Genomic DNA, 14,730 nt, shown 5'->3' with positions numbered 1-14,730 from the left:
CTAGCATGTCAGCATGTCGGCTGGACATATCACTGTCCCCCTTCTGTTTGTCGACATTGTGAATGTCTAGAATGGTTATTCTCAACTCCAGTCCTCAAGTACCATCAACAGGACATGTTTTGTGGATGTCTGTAATCATGCACAGGAGAGTTCATCTATTTTGCTGTCTCAGTAATTATCCCACCTGGTTCAATAGACAGAAATCCCGAAAGCAACTGTTGCAAAAACTTGATGACTGAGGTTGAGAACCACTGGTCTAGAAGATAACTAAATCCCCTAAGTGGCCCAGCAATGGGTACAAGCTTTGTAACAAACAAAAAATTCCTCAGAAAAATCATATGCTGCATTGCTAGTTTGACCACAAATATATATAACCTGGAATTGACCACATTATTGGACCTGGAAATCCTCATCCATGAAAATAACCTCAACACCAGAACTCAGATGACAGCAATAACTCGTTATTGGCTACAAGCAGCCGCCATCCAATATGATTATTGGTCAGTTCCAAAAGCTTGAGACGTTGCACATATACGGGCATATCCAATTGCCCGCGGGACTTCTCCCGCGAGTAATTGAGGTGTGAAAGTCCCGCGACGCGGGGTTAAGCTATTCAATAAAATAGCTTTTTCCCTGCACCGTTAAATTGGCTCTCGCGCGCGGAAACAGTGCGTTATTGCCTCTCACGCAAGGCCGATTAGGGCGGCTTCATGCTGATTTTACCTAGCACCTACATGAGGTGCGAGGTAAAGCCCGACAGCGGGGACTCGCGCACGGGGTCTCGTGGACACCAGCGTGTGCAATCCCCGCTAATTGAATTCCGACCAGCGCGATAATAGTTTTCCACCACTTTCATAATCCAGGGAGAAAACTGTAAACAGAAATCCCTGCAAGAAAGTACGATAAGAAAACAGCATGAAAATCTCTGGACAAAATAAAAACAATATAAAGAAATAATTACTTGCATACAAAGAGCACGCCACTAAAAGGCACAGCAGCTGAATCAATCACACAATACAATAGGAACATTAAAGAAATATAAATCATATTAAGAAATCATTGGCATATAGATAATATGGAGGAAAAACTCCAAATGATTCTCTCTAAGCAACCAAAGATTGTTTCCAAAAAGGGACTGAGTCTGAGAAATATCCTCCCCTGCAGCTTCATTCCACCAGATATAAATGACTAAAACAAACAAGAGAGCAATCTTTACTATACTATACAAAGTGAAACAGACTATACTGTATATCATGAATAAACCTATTAGTGCTATTACCTCAAAGACCCGCGGGAATAAATTTAAGCTCATCACATGCAACACTGACATGCAGGAGTGCCCTTTCACCCTGTACCAAGAAGAGACTCAAATGAAGAAATCCTGACATGTCAAAACATTAAAAAAAATATAGTGTCTCTAAGCATTTCCTCTCAGTGCATGAAAGAAACCCAATAGGTTTAAAGTTTGTTAACATTAAGAACTGGAGAGTGGCAAAATATTTAATGGCTATATCAAGGTTAAAGGCTTATAGGATTTTTAACCTAACAACCCTAGCACCACCAGGCCTCAACCTAGACTTTGATTTTAGCTAATTTTAAACAAAGTAATTATTATAATAAACTGTACCTCACCGGTTTCTAAACCCTCTAAGTCACATCTACTTCAGCTTAGAAAGTACCTGGATATACTGATCCCAGTCCATAATGAACCTTACTTATAAATACACTAGTACAGTATGCTTTTGAGATAGATTAGTCCTAGTAAACACCACCTCTCAGGGAGTAATCATTTTACTGGTTCACAAACATCAGTTATTTATCATACACATTTTATTCTTAATTATATTACTTACCCTTTATTTTAAGTTTAATTATTTAATCACAGTATATTAATCTAGTATATTTGGTATTAGAGTTTGTTTTATTATAACAGAGTATTAATATACAGTATGTTGCCTTCAATACTGCCCAAGTCATGTTGCCATGTTTTACACCATCTATTAGGTGAAAGACAATTTGTCCATTTTATACAATATGATGAAAAGAGGTCGCTTTACGAAGCTGATCACGGTACACTTTGAAAAGTCCCATAAGGACAAAATGGTATGCGTTCGGCATCCTGGCGGTCTGGATGTCGACGCACCTTATAACTGGTGCCGAAATCCCGATGCCGGTCAGAAGCCCGGCGCCAGCATCCCGACGGCCGGGATACCGAAGGTAAGTATTGGGGTGTTAGGGTTAGGGGATAGGGATAGGCACTAGAAGGAGTGTTAGGGTTAGGCACTAAGGGGGAGGATTAGGGTTAAGCATCGGGGGGTGAAAGGTTAAGGTTAGGGTTAGGCACTAGGGGGGAGGGATAGGGTTAGGCACTCCAGAGGGGTAGTTAGGGTAGGGAGAGGGGGAGGATTAGCATAACGACCAACAACTGTCGGTATGTTAACCCTTTTGGGATCTAATAGCTGGGATCCCAAGTGCCGGTATCTCAAACTGATTCCTGACAAAACACATTGAGAATGATATCATATTTTAAAGTAGGGATGTGCAGGCTCGGATTAGTTTGAATTTTCCCGCCAAGTTCATATTTTTCCCGCCAAAAATCGTGTCTCAGAAAGAGGCAAAACATCATCTTTCATGGACAAACATCATCTTTCATGGACTTTTGTCCAGGAATGATGATGTTTGTCCATGAAAGATGACGTTTTGCCTCTTTCTGAGACCCAATTTTTGGCAGGAAATTCCGAACTAATCCGAGCCTGCACATCCCTACTTTAAAGCTGATCACCACCCGCTTCAATACTCTTCCCTTCTGTATTCCATCCTGCATTCCACAGAAGCTACACTACACGGAATTAGCTGCGGGAGGAAGAAGGGATATCCGCTCTAAATCTAAGGGACATAATTGGAGACAGATTTCAGGATAACTCATCTTGTTCATTCCTCATAAGATATGGGAACTGTCTGCATCTCCACAAATGCCATAAATATCTTTAAGAAGCTATAAATATTGTCGGGCTGATGCATTGTTGCAAGCAATTCAGCGGCAATTATACTCACACTGCATGCAATGAAATAAATGCAGATATTTGTCCTTATGCATAATTGCATGCACCTATCCATCTGTTTGTAGAGCCAGAAGTCATCACTATATGCACGCACTTGTACCAGCCCTATATTTGATGCAAGACATTTGTCTGAAATTATATAGTCCTCCGCACAATTCAGCATAGCCCTCAATTCCGCTTACACGCCCACAACATGCCCTCAGAATACTTGGCCTATGTGCAAACGCCCAGCTTCCCCCCCCAGTTACACCCAAACAGCCACAAGTGGAGGTACGACTGAGCTGATTCAGAATTGCATATAGTTGGTTACAGTGGCGTACACTCAGCCACAGAGCTTTGCGCAAATTGCAAGATCCATCTGCAAAATAGTACACGTGTCAAACCGTAATGCAGGCGTCCTAAGACGAGCTCAAGGAGGACAGAAACTCTCCTGTGACACATAAGGGCAAAAGCATATTTCACTGTCTGCTGTGACAACTATACAGTATATTATTAGACACAATCGTTGATAAAATATACACACTGACAGTGTTTTGACTCCAGAATTAACTTAAATATCTATTTCCCTTTAAACACACACATATTGTATTATCTTTAAGTATAAACTAGCCAAGCCACAGTTACTAACAAATGCTCTTGGGTATACACATTTTTGTTATTTCAGAATACAAGCAGCACTATCAGCTTCTTAGAATTATCGGGAGCTCAGGTTTTATTATATTTATGCTTGATTAGACGTAAAATAAAATAAGAGAACTCCTGTTTTTAACCTTGTACTTTCCATTTCATGTTGACTTACATCACTGAATATGCAGTACATGACTTTGAACATGTTAGAGGTCATTTACAAAGCACAAGACATTTACTGAGCAGTGCAAACCCAGATATGGTCCTGCCAGATGCCTTGGTCTGCGTAAAGTGCAGCATATCTTCATGCAGGGGTTTGTGGAGCAGGGCATGGATATAGAGGAGGAGTTGGGCACCGTTACTGGCACTGTATGTAGTAGGCATACAGGTGGTGGTGTTTCCTCTTTGCTTTGTAAATGGCGTCTGTTGGTTTTTTTTTCGTGGAGAAGAGGATGAATAGTCCTTTGTATTTTATCAATAGGTAGAAGGTTTGGGGTTATACTGTTGACTCATTGTTAATATGTGTCTCCAAGTTTGAAATATTTGAATTCATACCAGGCAGCATCTTTCTAAATGGCTTGCAGAGAAGTACATAGATAAGAGGGTCCATGAACACATTGGTGGATGCAATCCATAGGGTACTTTCCTTGGCCAGGAATAACCTATTACTGAGATGGCAGTCTTGTATGACCCCAGTCTGGCTATATGTGTACGGCATCCTCACAAAGTGGAAAGGAGCAAAACACAGGAAAAACACAATGATTACAATGAACACTTTTGCTTTTGTGTTTTTTCTTGCAGCTGTCTGTGTGCTGTGAGATTTTGTGTAGGAGTCATACACCTTTTTGCTGATAACTGTATAAAACAGAGTCAAGGAAATTAAAACAGTCCAAAAAATAACCAGGCTGATGTAAGTAACTGCTGCGTGCCACTTGACCCCCAGCGTGGTCTTAAGATCGGTGCATCTGTGAACAGTTAGTGGTGTGGCTTCTTCACTGGTGAGGATCATGTTTGGCAGAGATATTGCAAACATGACTATCCACACTGTCAGAGAAATGCCCCTGGCCGTGCTCACACGATGCATGCTATTCCTTCTAAAGGGTCGCACAATCTTCAGAAATCTGTCAAATCCTATAAATCCAAGCAGTATTATATTTATGTACATGGTTACATAAAATATTACTGCTGAAAAACGGCAAACAAATACTTTAAGCTGCCAAGGTGCAATCCCAGAATCGGTAAGAATCTTGAAAGGCAACGCCAAAGTCATGATAACGTCAGCCGCCACAGTATTTTTAAGATAAACAATAAAAACACTCTTGCTTGGAACCTGGAAGAAAATCCAGACAGATACACTGTTCATGAATATCCCCAGACAGAATACCACGGTGTATAGGATAGGGAACACAAACTGTGCCATTCTGACATCACGAGAACAATGGATAGGAAAGAGAGATGAATCATTGGTGGCGTTGGATGATTCTGCATTCATAGCTGTAAAAATAACAAAATATAATCAGAGACTGATCGCATAAGGATGTACACAGTCATTAGTCAACAACAATATACAGTATGGAACTCGGGGCCTGATTCAGACCCACTCGCGAGCGCTGAGCGCTCACAAGCGGGTTGATTTTGCCCAAGTGCGCATGCGCACGACGGAGGCAGCTCCGTCGTGCGCATGCACGAGACCCGAATAATGACGGCCGAGCCAAGCCGTCGTTATGGGTCTCGCACCAAAGGGGGCATGCTGTCGATGGTGATTAACAGCACGCCCCCTTTGGTGGGTGTGCCGGGGGCATGGCTGCCCAGACGGAGGTGTTCCCACTAGTGATGTCAGTGGGAGTGCTTTTGGCTCTGATAGAGCCAAAAGCACTCCAGGGCTTGCGGCAGACGAGACCTTACCGCAAGGGTCTCGTCGCAAGCCCGATGGTTGCAATGGTCTTGACCATCGTGACTATCATTTTGGCCGCTCGCTATAGCTGTGGGTGGCCACCCACAGCTATGCGAGCGGCCGGGAGGCCGCTCCAAAAAGTAAGAGGGACGGCCCTGATTCAGAGCGAGCGCTCTGGTCAGAGCGTCCGGCTCTGAATCAGGGCCTCGGTACATTGGTCTGTCAACACAATGGCTTTATTCCTGATTGATTTCGATTGGCCAGATCGCTATGGGTGCGCAACATAATGCTTTAATTTAAAAGGAAAATTTTAAAGTCAAGGAGATCCTGGTTACTCTAATTGCAAAATGATTAAAACTTCTCTTTAAAGAAATCAAAAAGGATATACAGTATGGTTAGAGGTGCCGTTTCCTGGGGGTAAATGGTAGCGCATCACAGGCAGCAGCCAACCAACAGCAAACCAGCCCAGTTACTCGGTACAAGTAACTGCAGCTAGTTTTGGCAACATAAAATAAGCAAAGCATAAAAATAATAATAATAATACTAAATCTTAGTTTCCTTTCTCTGAATTGAAGGACCTAATGTCCAATTAACAAACAAAACAGCATTTAGCACAGCACTTACATCAAACAAGAGCAGTGTCTCTCAGCAGACCTCCAGCTTACTTCCCTCAAGCAGTGAGTGGCCAGAGATACTGACACACCTTTCATCAGCCTCTCACAGGTGGTCTGGCTATCAAGGCTGTTCATTACCTGGTGATGATTACCACACAGAAACTAAAAACCTGGGACATATATACCCCCCATCAATAACTTCCCCAGTGCCTTTATCACTATAACAAAATGTATTTATATGGTGCCACAAATGTTCCGCAGTGCCTTACAAAGTACATAAACAATAGTAAAAATGGTAAATTGGTGTAGTGCTCAACCTATTGAGCGCTACACAAATTTACCATTTTTACTATATTAATTACCTATAGGAGGGTAGCCTACGAGTGTTAGCAGCTCGCCACACACATACTTGCTCAGTGCGCAGGAAACCACTGTTGCACATCCAAAGTACATAAACAAATAGGTTGATTTACAATGACTATATATATATATATATATATATATATATATATATACACTCTGGATGTATTCTAATTTCTAACCCTACTACAGTAGAAGTTCAGCTCTCCCCAGGGCTAAGGGACAACAAGAAGTAAAAGAAAAAGTGTACAGCAGAATAGAAGATAGAGAGGTACAGTGTAGCACAGGGAGATTGCTCACACTCATTAATCTTGTTCTTACCAGCGTTCTTTCCTATATGTTGTCCTTAAGTAACAGTTACTTTCCTGCTCCTCCTCTTCTGTCTCCTGTGGTTTCTTGTCAGAGAAGCAGAATAACATCTTCCATCCTGAGACTAGTATTTAGTACAGTTCATTATATCCAAACTCTCTGTTTCCTCCAAGCCATGCAGGGAGGCTAAGGACAGTTGTGGCTACAGTCTCTGTCATTCACAGCTTCATGTTACGGAAGGATTCCCAAAGCCTGCAGGCTGATAAATATATCATAAGTCACCTTACACATGTACGCAGTGCCAAGTGATGATGCTGAATCTGCAATGATCCTCCCTCTCCTGTACATTCCTCAGAGATATTTTGGAGTAATTAGTTCTAGGAGAAAGGAAGTCATTCATTATTTTAGCACTGGATATACACTAAGCTACACATTCTAGTAACAGGTTTCACGTCTCCTGGGATAATACTGAAACATTAATGAAAATCCACTCTAGTGTAAACATACATATTTGGTAGATAAGCTCTGCTCTTTGCAGTTTTATTTTCAAAAGAACATTTATCTATTTTTATGATGCTCCAGCTGAAACAGCTAGGTCCATTAGGATTGTAGTACATTAATGTTCTATAATCTTCTATTTGTAAAACGTTAGCTGTTGTATTCAAGGCATACTTGCCAACTCTTCCTGACTGTCAGGGAGACTCCCTGAAATAGCAGCAATCTCCCTGACTCCCAGAAGAGTAACACTCTCCCTGATTGCACCTTACCCCCATTATGTAGCTGTTATATAAGTGGAAGAAATCAGAGATACAAACATTCAAATGGGATCATCAGTGTCATTTCCCTGCATTGGTTATAAGGCCAATGGGGCAGATGTACTAAGCTTTGGAGAGTGATAAAGTGGAGAGAGATAAACTACCAACCAATCAGCTCCTAACCGTAATTTATCAAACAGTCTGTAACATGGCAGTTAGGAGCTGATAGGCTGGTACTTTATCTCTCTCCACTCTATCGCTCTCCAAGGCTTAGTACTTCTCCCCAATGATCCCTATGGCTACATGTATTTTCATATAAGGTTTCTCTTGGCCGCATATATGTAAAACACAATACATGAGCAAGCTTTGAAAGCTATCAGTTTGTTTTCATCAACATATAGATCTTACTAACTCCTTTGGGGCTCATTTACATTTTGATGTAAATCAATTATATGACAGGCCTCTCAGATGTAGCAGCACACGTCTACTTTACCGCTGTTCTCATAGGTGTTGCTTTCACAGTCTCCCTGAAATGCTTTTTCAAAAGTAGGCAAGTAAATGTGAAGTATTGTTGAAGGAGCTAAATTGGCTACAGGAATCAGATATTACATGGTGTACAAGAATCGGTATGATATGCCGGCTGTCAGAATACCAACAGTGGCATCCCGATAGTTGGTATCCCGACAGGGGTCAGGAAAGTATACTTACCCTTCCCCCATCCCCACCTAACTCTAACCCTCCCTTCTGGTAGCCTAACCCCCCACCCCATACCCTAACCCTAAACCTCCCCGTTAGTTCCTGAACCTAAGTCCCCCTCCTTCGTGCCTAAACCTAACCCTCCCCCCTTAGTGCCTAAACCTAAAAGTGGTGCCTGACCCTAACTCTCCCCCAAAGACCTAACGCAAAGCCCGTTAACTGCCCTAACCCCCTCCACCCCCGCGCTGCTAAGAGGACAGGCACTCTGGACTTACCTTGTTCGGGCATCTGTCCGTCTGTGTTCCGGCGTCGGGATTAAGTTATGCGTCAGTATTTCTACGCCTATCTTAACTCCCTTGCCGGGATAATTGCTATGGCATTTAGAACGGCGGCCGCGAAGCTGACTGCATCCCGCTGTACATGTACGTCATAATTATTAGATGGAAGTAGGAGGTAAAGCTGCAAATTTCATAAAATGGTCTGAGAGAAAACAAGTATATGTAGATGTACTAAGCCTTGGAAAGAGATAAAGTGGAGAGAGATAAAGTACCAACCAATCAGCTCCTAACTGTCATGTTACAGGCTGTGTTGAAAAATTGCAGTTAGAGCTGATTGGTTGGTACTTTATCTCTCTTTACTTTATCTCCCAGGCTTAGTACATCTCCCCCACTGTGCATCACTCCACTTGTGTGATTTCCCATTCCCCTTCCTCTATACATAAATTATCTGCAAATTTCATGCCAGTCAAGACAGGGGGTCTATTTAACCATTTTGGAAATTTACCTAAGTAATATCTCTTATTACCTCTACAGTATTTCTGGCAATAAGGTATGTAGTATTGTGGCTATTTACCATTCTTTTCATGTCAGGACAGTTCAGGGACCTGTCATACTCCTGAGATGTGATATAAATATGATTAGAATAATAGAAAGAAGATATTTATAACTTATAAACATCTTCTTTGTTTATTGTAATCATTTTATAGTTAACACTGACCAGCTTTGTGGAGATCCCTGGGACTGCAGGGAGACGAGAGATGAAGCAGCAACAGCTTAGCCTCGCTTCTGTATAGTCAGACACTGCTTGCAGAGCTGGGGACAGGGCTACACCATAGGCAGTAAGCTGCACAGAAAGAGAGCTAATAGAGGCATGCCTCTGAGTATGGTTGGTGTGCCTTGAGCACTGTTAGACACCTTGTATATGTCATGTGACCAGGAACGGCACTGCACTGTTTAGAGATCAGAGACAAGTCAGCAGCAAGAGAAGACAGTGATGCATGTAGGAGAATCAATGGACACTGAAACATAGTGTAGTTAGGGGAGAGTTACAGTGAGCAGGGGCACTGAGAGCCATGCCGAGCCCGTGGAGGGGCATGGCTTAATCGCAGGAGGAGTGGCCACGCCCCCTTAGGATAACAAAAAAAAGGACAAAATATATTTTTGCAGCGCTGTGAGTCCATCAGCCTGGCGCAAAGCCAGGGGGGCGTGATTAGTGTGATCGCTCCCCGGCACAGGCATAGGAGGCTGCTTGTGGATGCTACTCTGCAGCCGCAAGCAGTCTCCCACTGCAGCCCAGCACACAGCAGTATGTTGGGCTGCTGTGAAATAAGAGGGAGGGGGGTGCGCCACCGGGCCCCTCCAGCAAGCCCAGGCTCGGGTATTTAGTACCATCGCCCCCCCTCGGTGCCCCTGACAGCGAGCAGGGGGTGATACAGGCTCCTAGCACTCAGACCCATCTCCATCTGTGCCTCCTCGGCCATTGACCTCACCGCACATCACTTGGACAGCTGCTCTTGATGGTAAAACATATTTCACTGCTGATCGCAAAGGAGAAAGAGGATATCCTGTCCTAGCAATATTCCCTACCTATGGTTGCAAAACAGCGTTGGAAGGAGTGGGGGATCTCTAGAAATCCCTCTTGCACTCTGATAGCTCTCTTTTGGGTAAGAGATGCTAATATAATCTGAAGATGAAATTAGCTATTGGAGATAATCTCCAAAGAGCGACACTTTTTGAAGCTTGTTAAATTGATGAAGAACAACATTACCATACAGGACTGTGGGGATGATGAGTTTAACAGTTTGTGGTTTAACAGTAGGGGGTAAATGTACTAAAGGTCGATTTCAATAATTTCAAATTGATCTAAATAGATGTTGTGTTTCTGGGGCTAAATCATACATTTACTAACAGACAATTTTTGATTGTTTTTTTTTAAGTGTTAGTAAATGTGTGATAACATTAAAGAAAGCGTGCCATCTATACACAGCGAAGGCGGATATTTCAGGGACTGAACCAATATTCAGCATTTCGCTTCACTAGAAACTAGGGACACTACTCATTCATAAAGTATTTTTAACTTAATTTAATGCTTTTTATTTATGCATGTTGTTGTGCTGTAAAACTTACCAGCGCAGCTTCCACTTTACGTGCTTAACAAACCACTGTTTCATGTTGTTGAATGACGGTTCCCCCACTCCTACACTGCCCATTAGCTGTTGAATGTCACTGTAAACAAATGGGCAGTGTGTGGGCTGTGGATGTGGAGAAATAAATAGGCAAGAATCTGACCATAGTCTGGTCCAGCACTGCTGGGACCAACTCCAGTAAGCGGACAATTCATTCCAGCACAGCTCATCCCTTGTAGCAACTAATGACATTAAAATAACAAGTGTCCTGAATTCCCATTAAAATGGATTTAGCCACCACAATGGCTGCTTCCACAATAGATAGATGATGGCTTCACTTTAAGTTATTTATATGGGTTGGGTATGAAATGAGCCGCAGAATCATATCCCAACTCCGGGACCCCGAACAATGAAGATGCCGACAGGGGCGGTAAGTAGCCTAACCCTACCCCTCTCCCCCCTAACCCTCCATTAGTGGTGCCTAACCCTAACCTCCCCCCGGTGGTGTCTAACCCTAACCTCCCCCAGGGGTGCCTAACCCCCCCCTGTGCCTAACACTGTACAGGGCCCCACTTACTTTCGTTTGGGATGCCGGCTCTCAGGGTTTCGGCGTTGGGCTAAAGATAGGTGTCAGGATTTTACGCCTATCTTTAGTCCCGGGTCGAGCTTCTGACGTCGGGATTACAATTGCTGGCATTCCGGCCGCTGGTAAATGAACTACTCATTTCCCCTCATGGAGCACTCACAGCCCAGCACCACTCATCACAGCCCCTTACAGCACCTCCATCACAGCCTCTCATAGCAACTCTCATCACAGCACCCTTATAACAGCCCCTCACAGCATCCCTCATCACAGCCCCTCACAGCACCCCTCATCCCAGCACCCTCATCACAGCCACTCACCGCACCCCTCATCACAGCCCCTCTCATCACAGCACCCCTCATCCCAGCACCCTCATCACAGCAACTCACAGCACCCCTCTTCAGAGCACCTCACAGCAACCATCATTACGCCCCTCACAGCACCCTTCATCACAGCCCCTCACAGCACCCCTCATCCCAGCACCCTCATCACAGCCACTCACCGCACCCCTCATCACAGCTCCTCTCATCACAGCCCCCTCATCACAGCACCGCTCATCCCAGCACCCTCATCACAGCAACTCACAGCACCCATCACAGCCCCTCTCATCACAGCCCCTCACAGCCCCCTCATCACAGCCCCTTACAGCACCCCTCATCATAGCACCCCTATCACAGCCCTCACAGCACCCCTCATCACAGCCCCCTCATCACAGCCCCTCACAGCACCCCTCATCACAGCCCTCTCATCACAGCCCCAGACACAGCACTCCTTCACACAGCCCCCTCATCACAGCCCTTCACATCACCACTCATCACAGCACCCCTCACCCCTCTCATCACAGCTCGTTACAACATCCCTAATCACAGTCCCTCTTATGCCAGACCCTTATCCCCCTCATCATAGCCCCTCACAGCACCCCTCATCACAACCCCCTCATCACAGCCCCTCACAGCCCCTCTCATCACAGCCCCCTCGTCAAAGCTAAGCTTACCTCTAAATACAAAACAATGGGCCTGATTCAGAGATGTACATACATCCGATGATGAATGTACATCTCTGACGGTTAGGGGTCTGTGTCTGCGCAGGACCTGTTTTGCGCATGTGCAGAATGAGTCCTGCGATTACGCTCACAGACCCCCGCCAAGCCACAGCTTGGCTGGCCACCATTCCCCGAAATGGGTCATATCGCCCCCATTTTCTGGGAGGGTCGAGGCAGGGTCTGCATCGTCAGACGCAGATTCCTGGCCTCGTAAGTCACCAGCACCCAGTCAGGCTGCGGGAAGCTTCAGCTCCTGCAGCCTGACCAAAGGAGCAACCATCGGTCGTGATGGTTGTGATGGTGCTCGCACATGCAGCAAGGGGGTGTCTGACTCCTCCTTCTATATTTGCATTAAGATGGACGGAATTGCAAAGCTGCTTGTGTGCGGCTCAGCAATTCCATCCATATCTGAATCAGGCCCATAGGCCATAAATCTTTAGCGAGTGCTAAAGGGGAAATGTGTCATTAGAGGCCAAAACTTTATACAAATCTTAATTGTAAATTAGGAGACGGCTATCATTAATTTCTGTTCAGCACAAAATCCATGCACATTTTATACCTATGCATGTTTTATCTGTAGAACATGGCACTTCCTGTTCTTTTATAAAGAATGAGCTAATGAGCACGCCCCCTGGGCAGCCCCAGGAATGCCCACTCCGGTGGAGCTCTGGCGAGAGAGTTGTCTGTAGAAGCTATCGGGGGCCCCTTCAAAATTTTGCTATGGGGCCCATAGACTTCTAGCTATGCCCTTGGCTACATGCATTTTAATATAAGATTTCTCGTGGCCACTTATATGGAACCACTTTAAAAAAAAATACATGAGCAAATGCTGAAAAGTATCAGTGTATGTTCATCAACATGTAGAACTTACTATCGGGTCTATTTACTAAGCAGTGTTAGGAGACAGAGTGAAAAGTGATAAGAAAGTGATATGGTGCCAGCCAATCAGCTCCCAACTTTCATTTTTCAAACACAGCCTGTGAGATGACAGTTGGGAGCTGATTGGCTGGCACCTTATCATTTTCTTATCACTTTTCACTCTTTCTCCTAACACTGCTTAGTAAATAGACCCCTAAATGCTTTAGGGCTCGTCTACATTTGGATGTACAGTAAGTAAATTTTATGACGCACCTCTCAGATGTAGCAGTACACGTCCACTTTAATGCCACGCACATAGGTGTCGCTTTCGCAATCTTTCGCGCTGGCGGGGGTGCTGGTTGGTGATCCAGCAGTACTTGCGCGGGCGCCTTTTCCCTGTGGGGTCTATTTACTAAGCGGTGTTAAGAGACAGAGTGAAAAGTGATAAGGTGCCAGCCAATCAGCTCCTAACTGCCATCTCACAGGCTGTTTGAAAAATGACAGTTGTGAGCTGATTGGCTGGCACCTTATCACTTTTCACTTTGTCTCCTAACTCCTTAGTAAATAGACCCCACTGTATTTTTTGCGTAAAATACAGTGAGAAGTGTGTGAAGTGGATTCACATGGACAGAACTTTATCGCAAGCTCTATCCCTATATGCAATGCGAATTTGGGTATTATTATCACAACCCATCTTAGATGCGGATTGTGATAAATAGAGCCCATGGTGTTATTAAAGGGTATTTGATTATTTCACATTACATTTTCAGTGTCAAGTTAGCATAATCTGTTAATGAAGAGTAGAGAACATCTTACAGTTGTCTAGGATACTATTTATTACTATCCAGGGATGGGACTGTGCTTCAGAATCCATAACCTTTAATTGTGTTTTAGAAAAAAGAGAATATGAAAACTATCTATGAAGTAGATAGATATAGCATGCGTATTGTAAATAGAACATTTCAGTTTCCATCTTACACAGCTGATAGTCCGACAGTGTGTGTATACAGTATGTATGTGTGTGTGTGTGTGTACGCTATTACATGTACAACATTTAGAATCCAGATGGACACATGACAGGGACTGGCACAGTGATTAGGTGATTTAAAACATTTACAATATAATTGTATGTTGTTAATAATGCTATTAGCTATTGTGACGAGATTACATGTATACATGAATACACATACCTTCTGATTAGTATCTTTTTATAATGTTGGACAGTCGTAAGTGTGCCGCACCTCTACACAGACTGTAGTCTTACAGTACATATTACTCCACTGTTACACTTCTCTGTTTCACAGCTTCCTTGTTTCCCCATTTCATTCATTACTTCTGTGTACGATTGTACTTCTGTGTACCATTTCTATACATTATTAAAATAACTCACTTAAATTTTGCCTGGAAGTGAATAATGAGGAGCTCTGTGGCTTTAAACATTTCCTTTACGATAATGGATTATTAGCGGTTTTTGGGCACTTATTCTGAATAGGAAAAATGTGTCTATATATGTGCGTGTATTTAAG

General features: G+C 43.7%; 2 protein-coding genes across 2 annotated transcripts in view; one reads left to right on the top strand and one right to left on the bottom strand.

Annotated features, from left to right (window-relative positions):
* The window catches only part of MED12L (mediator complex subunit 12L), a 709,720-nt gene that overhangs the window by 345,248 nt on the left and 349,742 nt on the right, over positions 1 to 14,730 (top strand). The gene's annotated exons all lie outside the window — the stretch shown is intronic.
* On the bottom strand, positions 4,015 to 6,976 carry LOC148505846 (P2Y purinoceptor 13-like). The gene is made up of 2 exons (XM_088447704.1): positions 6,885 to 6,976; positions 4,015 to 5,188 (listed from the first exon to the last, which is right to left on the bottom strand). Exons 1-2 carry the CDS (start codon positions 6,974 to 6,976, stop codon positions 4,186 to 4,188), a joined length of 1,095 nt encoding a protein of 364 aa, XP_088303830.1. The 3' UTR covers positions 4,015 to 4,185.

The sequence above is a fragment of the Taudactylus pleione genome, unplaced genomic scaffold (genome assembly GCF_031769625.1).
Source record: "Taudactylus pleione unplaced genomic scaffold, aTauple2 ptg000436l, whole genome shotgun sequence".
NCBI lineage: Eukaryota > Metazoa > Chordata > Amphibia > Anura > Myobatrachidae > Taudactylus > Taudactylus pleione.
Note: the sequence above shows the minus strand (reverse complement) of the source record. Positions and strands in the feature narration are given on the sequence as shown.

Bases quoted from the DNA above. Each gene is read 5' to 3' on its own strand.
- LOC148505846 (XM_088447704.1), bottom strand. From the start codon at position 6,976: ATGTTATTCTGCTTCTCTGACAAGAAACCACAGGAGACAGAAGAGGAG. The intron at 5,189-6,884 runs ACGCTGGTAAGA...TTTTGTTATTTT, and splicing joins AGGACAACATATAGGAAAGA to TACAGCTATGAATGCAGAAT.